Source organism: Pipistrellus kuhlii, unplaced genomic scaffold (genome assembly GCF_014108245.1).
Source record: "Pipistrellus kuhlii isolate mPipKuh1 unplaced genomic scaffold, mPipKuh1.p scaffold_m20_p_12, whole genome shotgun sequence".
Classification (NCBI taxonomy): Eukaryota; Metazoa; Chordata; class Mammalia; order Chiroptera; family Vespertilionidae; genus Pipistrellus; species Pipistrellus kuhlii.
The window spans coordinates 35,199,010-35,212,133 of NW_023425427.1; the positions used below are offsets into that span (position 1 = coordinate 35,199,010).

General features: G+C 45.2%; 1 protein-coding gene and 1 non-coding gene across 4 annotated transcripts in view; one reads left to right on the top strand and one right to left on the bottom strand.

Annotated features, from left to right (window-relative positions):
* Positions 1-264: 264 nt before the first annotated feature.
* Positions 265-13,124, bottom strand: part of SPATA6L (spermatogenesis associated 6 like) — a 34,953-nt gene continuing 22,093 nt past the window's right edge. For 2 of the 3 annotated variants that reach the window (XM_045580167.1, XM_036433952.2), the window contains 6 exons: positions 12,138-12,240; positions 9,036-9,070; positions 8,032-8,228; positions 5,531-5,627; positions 4,678-4,780; positions 265-477 (listed from right to left, as the gene is read on the bottom strand). In XM_045580167.1, coding sequence (XP_045436123.1) covers positions 4,691-4,780; positions 5,531-5,627; positions 8,032-8,228; positions 9,036-9,070; positions 12,138-12,240 — 522 coding nt within the window. In that variant the 3' untranslated portion in view covers positions 265-477; positions 4,678-4,690. The remainder of the gene's footprint in view (positions 478-4,677; positions 4,781-5,530; positions 5,628-8,031; positions 8,229-9,035; positions 9,071-12,137; positions 12,241-13,124) is intronic. The other variant, XM_045580166.1, reaches the window with a different exon arrangement.
* Positions 7,778-7,881, top strand: LOC118716802. The gene has a single exon (XR_004987263.1). It is a non-coding gene; the product is annotated as a small nucleolar RNA U13 (small nucleolar RNA).

A 13,124-nucleotide genomic window follows, 5' to 3' on the forward strand; every position in this document is an offset into this window, starting at 1 on the left:
GATTTGGAAAGAAAGGGGCAGGCTGGGAGGAAGGAGGGAAGAGGAAGGAAATCAAGGAGGCAATAAGGGAGGGAAAGAAGGGGGGGAAAGAGAGAACTTTTCAAGGACACTCCACTGCCCAGATGAGGAACACTGAAAAGGCATCTTGACATTTTCAGTAGAAATCTAAGAAGTACTTTCCAAGCACCCACCACTCAACCATTGTTTTTTCCTATTTCAAGCTCAAAACAAACAAAACACAAATGTTCCATGTTGACAAGAAAATCTGAGCCCCAAATGACGAAGACTTTAATCAACGACTCTTACCTGGGTACAAAAGTATGAGTACGGGGTTTGATTTAAAGGGGTTAGAAACCGGCAACTCCATACACATAACAAACAATTGTTCATTTCCCTAAGGACGTGCTAGTTGTCTGGTTGAAGGGAGTTCTTCGTGACGTTCCTCCAGCGTTCTTTCAGCTTCCCCTACAGGTGGGACTGAGAAAAAGAGCCAACAGTCAACAGGACCAAGGCGATGATCTCACTCTACCCTGATCTTGGCCTGTCTCTCTCCCTAGGGATCACTTGGTGTCTGAGCCCCTTCTATCATACACTCACAGTGCAGAGTGAGCATGACAAGGCAGATGTGTGGTCTCTGGAAAGTGTATGAGTATGATAATCAGCAGTGGAGCCACCTATGGAGAGTGTACAGTACAACGATTGAAATTTCTTTTGAGAGCCAATTTTTTTAAACTTAAACTATACAGGTAGGTACACTGTTATTAACTTAATTAGGTTACTCCTAAGCTGACCTTTGCTAAAAACTCAAAAGGCCAAAGAGCTGCATGTGACTCATGAGTCGCAGTTTGCCGAACAACACTCGTGGGCTAGTCCCTGGCACACTACAAACTGTCAGGTGTCACTGAGCTAAACTGTTAACCATTCCCCCAATCAGTTCTATTCTTTGAAACAATTATTTTTGAACGTGGAGTGGGGTCAGTATGGGATTGGGGGGTGTTCCAAGTCCCTCACCCTCAGGCACTGGCAGCCTACTGTAGAGATTCTCAATTCTAAATGTGCATCAGAATCCCCCAAAGGACCTTTATAAAAATACTGGGCACTACCACGGGGATTTCAATTGAATTGGTTTGCAGTGGGGCCTGGGCCCCACTCCCAGCTCCCCGTGATTCTGTCATTTGTGGAGTCTGTCTTGTGATTCAGGGATGCAGCCAAGCCTATGGGGTCTCTTGGACTCTGACAGGACCAGGAGCTCAATGGGTAACGATGAAGGGAGGTGCATCATTACCCATTGAGCCAATCCCCACAAGCCACCAAATGATAAATCCCGCAGAAACTGCTGACCAGGTCAAAGAGGGAGGGTCCCCCAGGTGGAGTTCAGAATCTATAGTCCGGTTTGCTTTTTGCTTTGGTTATATTGGAGGTGAAGGGGGCCCTGTGGGTGGAATAAAACAGCTCCTGCCTGCCAGCTGCCAGGTAAGGGTGGAAACCATACTCTTAGGAGCTGAAGGTGACAGAATCAGAAACTTGTGCTTCAGTTAATTGTTGTCCTTTATTTATTTTTTCTTGGTTTATTTCCTGTTGGCTATTCTTTAATTCTAGAAAAGTTTATTCTATCATTCTTGTCTGTGTCTGATTTCCTGGCTCACCGTCAGATTGGGAGCATTACAGGTGGACTAGCGCCCCCTGAAGGCCAGCAGTGGTGGTGGAAATGGATCACAGGACGCTGCTCACAGGTGTGGAACACTCCATGTGGGCAGTCTCCTCTCCTTCCCTGGAGAACTTCCCCTCCCGCCCTCTGTCCCTTTCTTGGGAGAGTGTTATAAGGAAACCCAATTACAGTACAAGGCTGAGGGAAACAAGAGCATGCGGAGGACAAGTGCAGAGGCCCTGGTTCATGAGGGACCCAGAGGTTTCACAGAAGAGGGCCTCACAGGCCCATCCTCCCGAGTGGCATCTCAGTGGACATGGGCGATCAGCTCACACATGGGAAGAACAAGGACACAGAGGCCATGAAGCTTCTAAGAGAGCTAGGAAGAGTGTGTGCGCGCGCATGCACATGCGCTTATAGGAATTTTTTGTGATAAAATTCACATAACACAAAGTTCACCATTTTAACCACTTAAAAGTATACAAGGGATCATCTACTTTACACCAAAAATATCAAATCCCAACCCACTCAGAATAAGAAGAAATATATTCCAACCCCTTTGACTCGTTTCCTCTACCCATTCCCTGGTCAGACCATTGGACTCATTATTTGTTGGTTCAAAAATCCCTGGCCTTTCTGTGGCAAGAATCTACGTACTTTTTCAATTCCCCCTAATCTTGAGATCACCAGGAAACCAGGAGAGGGCAGGCTGATCACCAATGAAACAGTGGAAGCGGAGAAGGTCCGGAAGAGATGAGAAATGGTGCTGCCCTCCAATCCCCCTGACTTGTGCCAGGACGTGGGACATAAGCGCCATCAGTGTGTGTGTTTGGGGGGGGGGGGGCGTGTTTAGAGCAGAATTTGGGGTGGTCAATGATGAAGCACACTAGTCAGTGTGTTAGCTGAATAATGACAGCACCTTAAGTGTCATATCTGCGCTGTCTGACAAAACATTCCGCTCCAGAGATGAGCACCCAGGGGCTTACTCTGGGGTGGGAGGGATCGGCTATTAGGACATGCGGCATGTTCGTGCAGCACTGTTTTCAAAAGAGCAGCAGGGAAGGAGGCGTGCCGTGGAAACCCACCGGGTCCTCTGCCGAGCGCTCCTCTCGGCCTGCATTCCCAACGTTTGTGTTGGCTGCGGGGCCCAGCATTAGCTGCTTGGCCCTGCTTATTTGGGTCTTCCCTGGATTCCCTGTGATACTCGGCATCTTTCTAATACACGCCCTATTTGCTCACGACAGCCAAAGTCGCCTGGGTGTTTTACAAGCATGAAAACCTTCGCTAACCCAGCCCTCCAGGCCCCCTGCCTCACCAGGAATCCATGACCCATCCATGGCCCAGCAAGTGGGGGTAGAAGCCAGTGGCGTGGATCTCATGTTACCTTGGAAGCCTATTTTGTAAGACAGAATTTACTAATGCTTTTCTCACCTTCACTCTATCCCCTCACATCAGTGAGCACATATCCGCTGTTCCAGGACTCTCTGTAACTCGATGTCACCTATGTTGAAATCCGACGCGATCTGGCATTTGGTAATTAGGTGGCCGTGTTCCCTAAGTGGTAATTACGTGGGTTATGTTCCGAATAACCACCTAATAAATGCCTAGATGGCAGTTTTGGCTACGGGACATTAAGTGGCCCAGAATCCATCCTTTAATCTACCAAGCAGAACATTCTGAGGTGGAAGCCCGCAGAATAGGCAATCACTGAGCTGTCCTCCACATTCCTCCGCGCTGAAGGCAGGGAGTCCTGGCCAACGCTGGGAGCCTGACCGTAACTAAGGAAATCCTTATCTTGTCATCCCACACTCCTTTATTGTTTAAAAAAGGCTCGTGACTATTTTCAAGTGGCTAGAATGAGGGACTTCATAACACAGCACCACAGGGTCCTTGTGGGAGACGGTCATGGGCATGTCCACGAGCTCTGCTGGGGTTCCAAAGGGCTCGCTCTGTCTCCGCCCCCCCCCGCCCCCCTCCCCCCCAGGTTCTCCTATCACACACTTGAGGTTTGGAGAAGCCCTAGAAGGTAATGGTTCACAACGTGTGCGCTGAAGCCAGACTCATCCCCAGGTTCAACTTCCATTCACTAGCCATGTCACCTTGAGCAAGGCACCTGAGTGCTCTGTGCCTTGGTTTCCCTAGCTGTAAAATGGAAGTAGTGATAATAACTACTTCACAGGATTGTGAGGATTCAATGTTAACTCGTTTAATAGATGTGGAGTATTGGGGTCCTGGCACTCCCGGGAGGACTTGATAATGAAGAGCAAGTGTTACTTGGGCCCTGGGCTAGAAATGGAAAAGAAGAGAATACCTGAAGAATGACAATACCCCACTCTATAGCCAACTACTTGCCACTTATCTGAATTCTAGAGCTACCTCATTCCCTCATTAAACCTTCGTTCAAAAAATATTTACTGAGCACCAAGCACAGTGTAGAGTCGTCTGAAACAAAGACAGCGGCAGGTAGGGAGTGGGACTGGGAGTCTGTTGAGGGCACAAGCCTGGCATGTGTGGCTGAATTCACCCGAGTTAAATGAGAGCCCATTGTCATGCACTACATGCCGGCTATAACACAGGGAGCAGGAGAGACAGGTTTCACTGAATTAGAAGAGGCAGGTGTGTAAGCAATCAACCCATATAAACATAGAACAACAAACTGTGTCACACTCTATGAAAGTGCAGGGCACCAAAGAAGGTATGCCCCGGAAGGGGTGTGTGTGTGTGTGTGACACAGGCAGAGAGAAAAGCATGTGCCAAGACCTTAGAACAGAAAGAGCTTGTGTTCAAGGAACTGAAAGAGCTGGGGTAGGAGGAGAGAGAGAGAGAGAGAGAGAGAGAGAGAGAGCGCGAGCGAGCTGGCAGACCCACATATGCCCTGTCATTATTATACTGTGTGAAAGAAGAATGTGGTTCTTAGAATTCTCCCTCATCTCTTGTCCACAACGTTTTCTAGTTACCTCATTTTGGCTGCTGGAAACTAAAATTATTTTAGAAAACCATAATAAGCAGCACTTAAGCTGCTTACTTACATAAGACATCAGCTTAAAAATATCTCTGTGCATGCACTGGGTAGTTCTTCAGAGGGTAGCTTGGTCTTTCTAGGGTATAATTTACGTCAGAGATAAAATCATCCTATAACAAAACAAATGCAGCAACTGCATTATTCATAATGTAAAACAGAGCAATGATAACAGGATGTATAGTTTTGCGTTTCAGAGGTCTGTGAATCCCATATATGCTGTATATGCAGGGTTCCCATATATGAAGAAGTTACAATTTGCAAACTCCTGTTACTGTCTTCTCAGTGTAACTTTTTTTTCTTCTTCTTCCTTTTTTCTTCTTCTTTCTTTCTGTGTTCCCAATTTGCAAACTCTAGAACCCTTGAATAAATCTATCATTTACTTCTAGTAAAACCTCCAGACTCTTTTTGAGTTTGTTCAACAGTTTTTAGGAAAACTTTTCTTCCATGCTGTGGCCTTACACAGACCACACACACTTCTCTGGATTCTTCCCTGGACCAGAACTCCTGTGTGTGGTGGAAGGGAATGTGCTTGGGGCCAGTTACGCAATCTTCTCTTAGTCCTTTGAAAGGCCCCTGCTCCCTCTTGCTGCAGAACCTTCTCTGGATGCACACCTTGCCGAATGTCCAGAAGAAGTGCCACTGTACCTTCTGCATGGAAACCCACCCTGACTCCCAACCAAATCAAATACCCCTTTTCTTACACTCCCAGGACACCATGTACCTCCTTGGACAGTGTCACAAAATTTTACATTGATTTCTGTGATTACTTCATTAATGTCTGCCTATCACGCTTAACTCTAAGTCTCCCAGGGCCCATCTTATTCTGTCAGCAAAGATGCCGTTTGGCTAGAAGCCCTAACCTTGTTTGGGTGTTGCCGAGCTCTGTGGGACGTCAGAAGACTGCATACCCTTTCATGGATCTTCTTCCATGTGGACTGAGGTCCAGGGTGGAACCTGCTGGACAGATTAAACAGGGTGACGTATTATGCAGCTAATAAAAAGGATAGTGAGAGCACATAACAGTGTGGGTGGGTTGGTGTTCATAACTTAATAGTAAGAAAAACACAGCACCAGGAAGAATAGTGTACAGGTGGTTTCAATGTCTTTATTAAACCTGTGCCTAGACCATCACTGGGAATAAAAACCACCAAGGTGGAAGAATGGCTTGTGTTTGGGAGTATGGCTGTGAGGGACTTTCTTCTTCATCCTTTTCTATGTATTTTAGATTTCTCTCTAAAGGACAAATCTTGCTTTGACATTTAAGAATTTAATCCAAAAATTTCCCTACCAGATTTAATCCCATTGTTTTCCACCGTAAGAATGTAATTTGCTATCTCATTGACTTTAGGCCAGTCAGACCCAGCCTTAACTACGGGTCTCACAGCATCTTCCAGTTCCTCAAACATAAAGCATTTTCTCCTTCCGGAGGCATTTCCCAGCCCTGCTCACTCCGACTAGAAGGCTGCCACCTCCAGCCCGTCTCCACTCCTGTAACTCCTACCCACCCTCCAGAGCTTAGTTCAACTACTGAATTCTGGGAAGGGCCTTCCCAATCCCCTTCATGAAGAGGGAGTTCCGCTTCCCTATTTTATGCATTTAGAGTTCATTTACCCCTTATTTACAGCACTTCTCCTAGTGGACATTTTGTCATTATTTGATTAATGTCTCTTTCTACTCCTAGCCTGAAATTGGGACTGAAACACTTAGATTAATAGTTCATCCTGGAGTCTCAAAGGTATTGAATATCATGGTAGGTATTCTATCTAATAAAAGAATAATATGCAAATTGACCATCACTCCAACATACAAGGTGGCTGCTCCCATCTGGTCAAAGATGGCCACCCCCATGTGGACACAGATGGCTGCCATAAGATGGCCTGCAGGAAAGGGCAGTTGTGGGTAACCAGGCTTGCAGGGGAGGGTATTTGGGGGTGACTGGGCCTGCAGGGGAGGGCCGTTAAAGATGACCAGGCTGGCAGGGGAGGGCAGTTAGGGGCAATTGGGCCAGCAGGAGAGCAGTTAGGCATTGAATAGGCTGGCAGGGGAGTGATTAGGGGGTGATCAGGTTGGCAGGCATAAGTAGTAAGGGGCAATCAGGGCGGGCAGCAGGTGAGTGATTGGGAGCCAGCAGTCCTGGATTGTGAGAGGGATGTCTGACAGCCAGGATAGGGCATAAACAGGCAGTCAGATATCCCTTGAGGGATCCCAGATTGGAGAGGTTGCAGGCTTGACTGAGAGACCTTTTCCCTGCATGAATTTCATGCACTGGGTCTCTAGTTTAATAAGTATTTATTGAGTGATTGAATTCATTCATTCATTTTTGGGAGGGGGTAAGTATGAACTCCTAAATTCTGAGGCAGAATTAGCAAATTGATTATGAAAATCTTGTTTAGTGATACTTACTGAGTCCATTTGTGAGCAACTGTGTTATTGTGATATAAGGATTTACCTTATTCTCATCACTAATATTGCAGAGTAAAGCAGACTGCATATCCTTTATTCAGAACAATATTATCTCACTAATGTTACCCTTGGTGCCACTTCCCTGGAGTGAAGGTGATCAACTGTCCTGTTTGCCTGGGACTATGGGGTTTCCCCAGAATGCCAGACTGTCAGGGTTAAAATCAGGATAGTCCTGGGCAGACCAGATGGTTAATCATGTTACTAGAGAATGAAATTTGGAAAATCAAGAGTCCTGTTCATCTCTGGCCTGCCCTCTAGACATATGCAATCACAGTTTTTAAAATTTGTAACAATAATATAAACAAACCAGGAAACCATGTCTAGAAAGAGAGAAAGAAAATATATCCATGTGTTGTTTATGTTTGTCTTTAGGTGACGAGACTATGGGTGATTTTTTCCCCCCACTTATTTTTGTTTTTCTGTAGTTTCCAAAATTTAAATAGTGAACACTACTTTCACACTGTTGAAAAGATTGAGTTTTAAAATGCATACCCATCTAAAAATGGATAGATAAATAGCACTTATGTCAAGTTAGCTATTTATCCCATTCCCAGCAAACATCCTGAGATATGATTTCCAAGGGGCAAGAGAAAAGCAGAATTTTTACTTTGAGGAAGATATTTAAAGAAATAATAAATTTTTCGATCCTTTCGGAGTTCATAAGCGTGATGATTGGGTGTTCACGCGGCTGTGTGAGGTGTGCCGCCCATTAACCTTGTTACGCCTATGGCACATGACCCGTCTGACGTGAAAAAAAAAAAAAGAAATAATAAATTTTTATATCAAGGTGTCCCCAACAGGTTATTCCTGAGGAAGTGAACAGGTGAGGTGACAGGGCTTTACTCCTTCCAGAACACAAGACACTCTTCAAGCAAAGAGACAGGCGCTTGCCACTGACCTTTCTCGGAGACGGGGCTGATCCAGAGCAGGGCTGGGAGACCTGGAGTGCTGGGGGGTGGCGAACCAAGTTCCCCGGTGGAAATCCGCGTCCCCTTGGTTACAGTAATGGGGGGAGGGCTTTCTAAACTTTCTCGGACCTGACGGTGATGGTGATTGATTCCTTAAAAAAATCCGTTCATCTGGCTCTTTGATAACCTGTGTGACAATGTGCATTCTTCTTTAGTTATAGTTTTACTTTTGTTTGCTTAATTCAAAGCTGGGGTGGGGTGGGGTGGGGTGGGGTGGGGTGGGGTGGGACAAGAAAGAGAATTGTGAGCAAGATGGAATACCTGCCCTAGGATTCTCCTGCAATAAAAGAGAGGGGGGGAGGGTGTGCAGAGAAGACTAAAGACAAATGCTCAGGAGAAGAGGACAAGGAAAGATAACTAAAATCTCTGTCTGGCATGAGTTAACAAGCCAAAATAAATTCATGCTCTGAACTTTAATTTTAATTTGGGAGGCCTGGAGATTATTGGGTTTGGGGGGGAAAAAAATTCTTTTTTTTACCAAGCTACAAAGATTTCCTTTTGAAACAAAATATTTAAATGCTCTGGCATAAGAAGCACGGTATACTTCGTTTTCTTTGTATATATACATTTATTACAGAACTCTGCCTCTTCACCTTGACAAGCCATTCAAGCCTCAAGAACAAGTGCTTTATCACCACTAGGTATAAAGGTATTTGATTAGAGAAAAATCAATGAAGATTCTACTGATAAAGTAGGTATTGGGCCTACATACACCCTCGCTCCTGCTGAGAAAGAAAAGTGTACATGAGGGAACAAACAAGGTGAAGCAAAGCAGCCAACGGAGCCAGCGCACCTCTTGAACTCCATTCTAACCACAGCAATCCCATCAGCAGCTGGCTAGAAGTACACTTTCACCACTCATTGGGGGAAGCACAGGCGTTAACATTAGATAGCTGGAAATAAGTTACGTAACCAATGCTACTTCTAAAATTACCTTTACGTTAGCTGCAAGGTTGTCAAGAGAAGAAGCTAGAAGAAAGAGGAACAGGTGATTCAATGACTTATTGTTATCAATCACCCTTAAAAACTACTGTTCCACATATTCCACAGCAGCACAAAAATATTACACAATGAATGAATTGTGATAGAACTTAAATGCTCCCTTATAAGTGACACTATCACTTTTAAATCTCCCTTGGGTCACAGCAACTCACTCTCTCCAAGTTTTTCTGTCCTCCTGAGCTCAACAATGAGGTTATCAATCAATTACTTCCCATAGCATGCATGGCTTTGAGAAAAGTAAAAGAAAGTCTAAAGTGAAGCCATGCCGAAACCGGTCTGGCTCAGTGGATAGAGCATTGGCCTGCGGACTGAAAGGTCCCAGGTTCGATTCCGGTCAAGGGCATGTATGTTGGTTGCGGGTATATCCCCAGTTGGGGGTGTGCAAGAGGCGGCTGATCGATGTTTCTCTCTCACTGATGTTTCTAACTCTCTATCCCTCTCTCTTCCTCTCTGTGAAAAATCAGTAAAATGTATATTAAAAAAGAAGAAGAAGAAGAAGAAGAAGAAGAAGAAGAAGGAGGAGGAGGAGGAGGAGGAGGAGGAGGAGGAGGAGGAGGAGGAGAAGAAGAAGAAGAAAGTGAAGCCCTGAGTTCAGTAACCCTTCAACAGCCTGGAAAACTCTTATTTGCTCAGGAGCCCAGAGCCTATAAGAAAGCCGTTGTGGCTCAAATATAAAATGCATATACTCTTCCTCTTCGGTCATTCCCTTCACATTTGGTTTCCGTGGAATCTTATTGATGCAGAAACTCTTAAGTATACTTGTCCAAGGTCGACATAAATGTTAGGTTGAGACAATGAATATGCAAGAGCTTGCAGAAACATGATGCAGCAAAAGTTTAAGTCGTTAGGATTACCCTAAATACTCATAATAAGTAAATAGATCTAATGCCAGATCTAATGGTAAGACGGACTAGAAAGTGAATATATGAATGTACAAAAATGAAACCAAGAATAAATTGGACTTTTCCGGGTTGAGAAAAAAATAAATGCTTTTGAAATGAGTATGTGCAAGGCCATGCTATGGTCACGGTGCTCTCCCCCCACCCCACGCCGAATGCCTGGGCTTACGCAGCGACAAGGAACTTTTCCTGAATTGTTTGATTCCCCTTGTGCCACTGGCAGTAAGAAGGAAGCTATAAAAAGGTAATTTAAAGCCTGGCGATTGTCACATCCTCTTGGCATGCCTGTATGTGTGTGTGTCCCTCTTGTCCCAGAAGCTCTCAGGGAACCAGCAGTGCTAAGGCCCTTCCCAGTTTTAGCCACAAACCTGCCCTCCAGTCCCCTGTGCCTGATGTTGAGTGCTTACTTCCCCAGGGGGCTCGCCTTTGTGCCTGTGCTTCGCAAAGTGCAGGCCATGGACCCATGATACCGGTGTCACCTGGAAGCTTGTTAGAAAAGAAAGATCACAGGCCCTCACCCCAGCCCCACTGACTCAGAATCCGCAGTTTAACAAGATCCCGAGGTGATTCCAATGCACATTCAAACTGGAGAAGCACCGCTTTATTCTATCTTAGGCCCGGATGAATGAGCTGACAGGTAACCTAAGCAAAGGTCCGGCTAGGAAGCTACAGGATCTGAGCCCAGAGGTCTGAACGTCTTCTCTAAATGTAGGTTTGCCAAAAACTTGGTGTGTGACCTGTACACATTCTATAACCTCTCTGGAATCTTACTTCCCCACCTGCCAGGATTAGAAACAGATAAAGGCCGAGACCAGTGTGATGTGCGAGTGCTATCATAATTGGGAAAGGACATTTGCTTTTGCTTGGTTTCCCAGTAATAGGGCAGGCAGTGCTGCCTTTCTAGGCCACCCCGGTGATTTTCAAACCAAAGGACTTAAATGTCAGAGGTGATAAAGCACTTTCTGCATCAAATTGTACTCTGTCCTTCGTTGGCTGCAGTCACTGTGATCCAAGAGCACTGGCTTGAGTTACATAAGGATCTGTGCCGTCCTTTAAAAGTATACGCCTTTGACCCTCGCCGGTTTGGCCCAGTGGATAAAGCCTCAGCCCTCGAACTGAAGGGTCCCAGGTTCGATTCCTGTCAAGGGCACGTACCTTGGCCCTGGTCAGGGTGCATGGAGGAGGCAACCAATCAATATGTCTCTCTCACATAGACGTTTTCTCTGTCTTTCCTCTCCCTTCTGCTCTCCCTAAAAAACAATGGAAAAATATCCTCGGGTGAGGATTGACCTCCACCTCCACCCCCCAAAAAAGAATAAACCTTTAGCCAAGCCGGCATGGCTCAGTGGTTGAGCATCGATCTATGAACCAGGAGGTCACAGTTCAATTCCTGGTCTGGGTACGTGCCCAGGTTTTAGGTTTCAAGTTTCAGGTTTGATCCCCAATCAGGGTTTGTGGGAGAGGCAACAGGTTGATGTTTTTCTCTGACCTCTCTCTCTCTCCTCTCTCCTCTCTCCTCTCTCCTCTCTCCTCTCTCCTCTCTTCTCTCTCTCTCTCCCTTCCTCCCTCCCTCCTTCTCCCTCTCCCTTTCAAGTCAATAAAAACATTTTTAAAAGAAGAATGCAGAAGGGTCCTGACACCTGACAGTTTGAGATCCCCTGCCTTAACCTAACTGCTTCAGACAGAGTTGACTCCCCTCCTCCCTAACATGGAATCTTGTAAAGCAAATGTTATACACTCTTTTGATCGCCAATCTCCTGCTCTTTCCCATCCACAGAAATGGCCAGTCTTATTTGTTGGCTAACAATGGTGCTTTTGCAAGAAGTTCACCCCAGAACAAGCTGCTCTCTGCTTTTCTAGCCCAGCTAGGAAACTGATGCAACCAGAGCACCCTGGGTGCCCAGAGTTCTCTAGGGGAACTCTCACACAGCTTCTCTGCTGATTCTGCTCCATGAGAACTCCTTCCCTGGAAACTGCACCGCTGGAGAGTACTTGAGAATTAAACTCCAAGTTAAAAACAAAAACAAAACAAAAAACAAAACAAAAAAACCATTCCACAGAATGAAAGAAGATCTAGAAATAGGATGCATTTGCTTCCATAGAGAAATTACAGGGGTAACAAAAAACTTGAGTACCTCTTCTCACAGGAAAGGGGAAATTTGGAAACTTAGATTTTCTTCTAGACTTCCGGGAACAATGCTCTGAAATATCCTCACCAAAGGGCTTTGCACTGTCCACCTGAAAGAAAAGGAAAGAAATAAGACGTAAATCCACCATGGTTTGTATTACCTTCTCCACAGTCTCTGTAATGCCTTCCTCCCTGTCAGTCATGCAGGTGAGAAAAGAGAGCTGGGAACAAATTAAATCACAATCTCAATGTACGCTGAACGTTATCCTGATAGGGGAAGCTGTTTGTCCCTCTCTTCACTAAGGCTAACACGAAGAGATAGGCTAAAATTTAAATGTTAGCATAAATAAATAACCATGGGCACATGTTATAGTCTAACCACTGGTAAGTCAAGCCCAGAAGAGACTAAGTGAAGCTTATTTTACATTCTTTAAAAACAGGACAAGGGAGTAAGGGGGCGGGGGGAAGCGGGGCAGGGATGAGGGATATCTGTAATACTATCAACAATATAAATACATAAATACATAAATACATAAATATAGGACAGAGTTTCATGTTCCTAAACAGTCTGGGCAGTGCTAGCCTGGGGATTAATCACAAGGTCACCGTTCAGTCTTTCACATTCCGGGCCAATCTGAGTGTCTGTACCCTTGAAAAGAAGAATAGTGTTGACTACATTATTTTACTTAAGTGAACATATTTTCATAAATGGGACAACATGATCTGCAAACAGGGATCCACAAACATCACCACTAGTGACTTTAAGTCAAATTATCAACTTTACATTATCAGTAGTTAATTACTGGAGTTATAAGAACGACTGGAGAACTAGAACATGGACTGATGCTAATGAAGAATAGAAAATAATATCAAAACACTTTTAATGGCCGAAACCGGTTTGGCTTAGTGAATAGAGTCAGTCTGTGGACTGAATGGTCCCAGGTTCCATTCCAGTGAAGGTCATGTACATTGGTTGCGGGCAGATCCCTGGTAG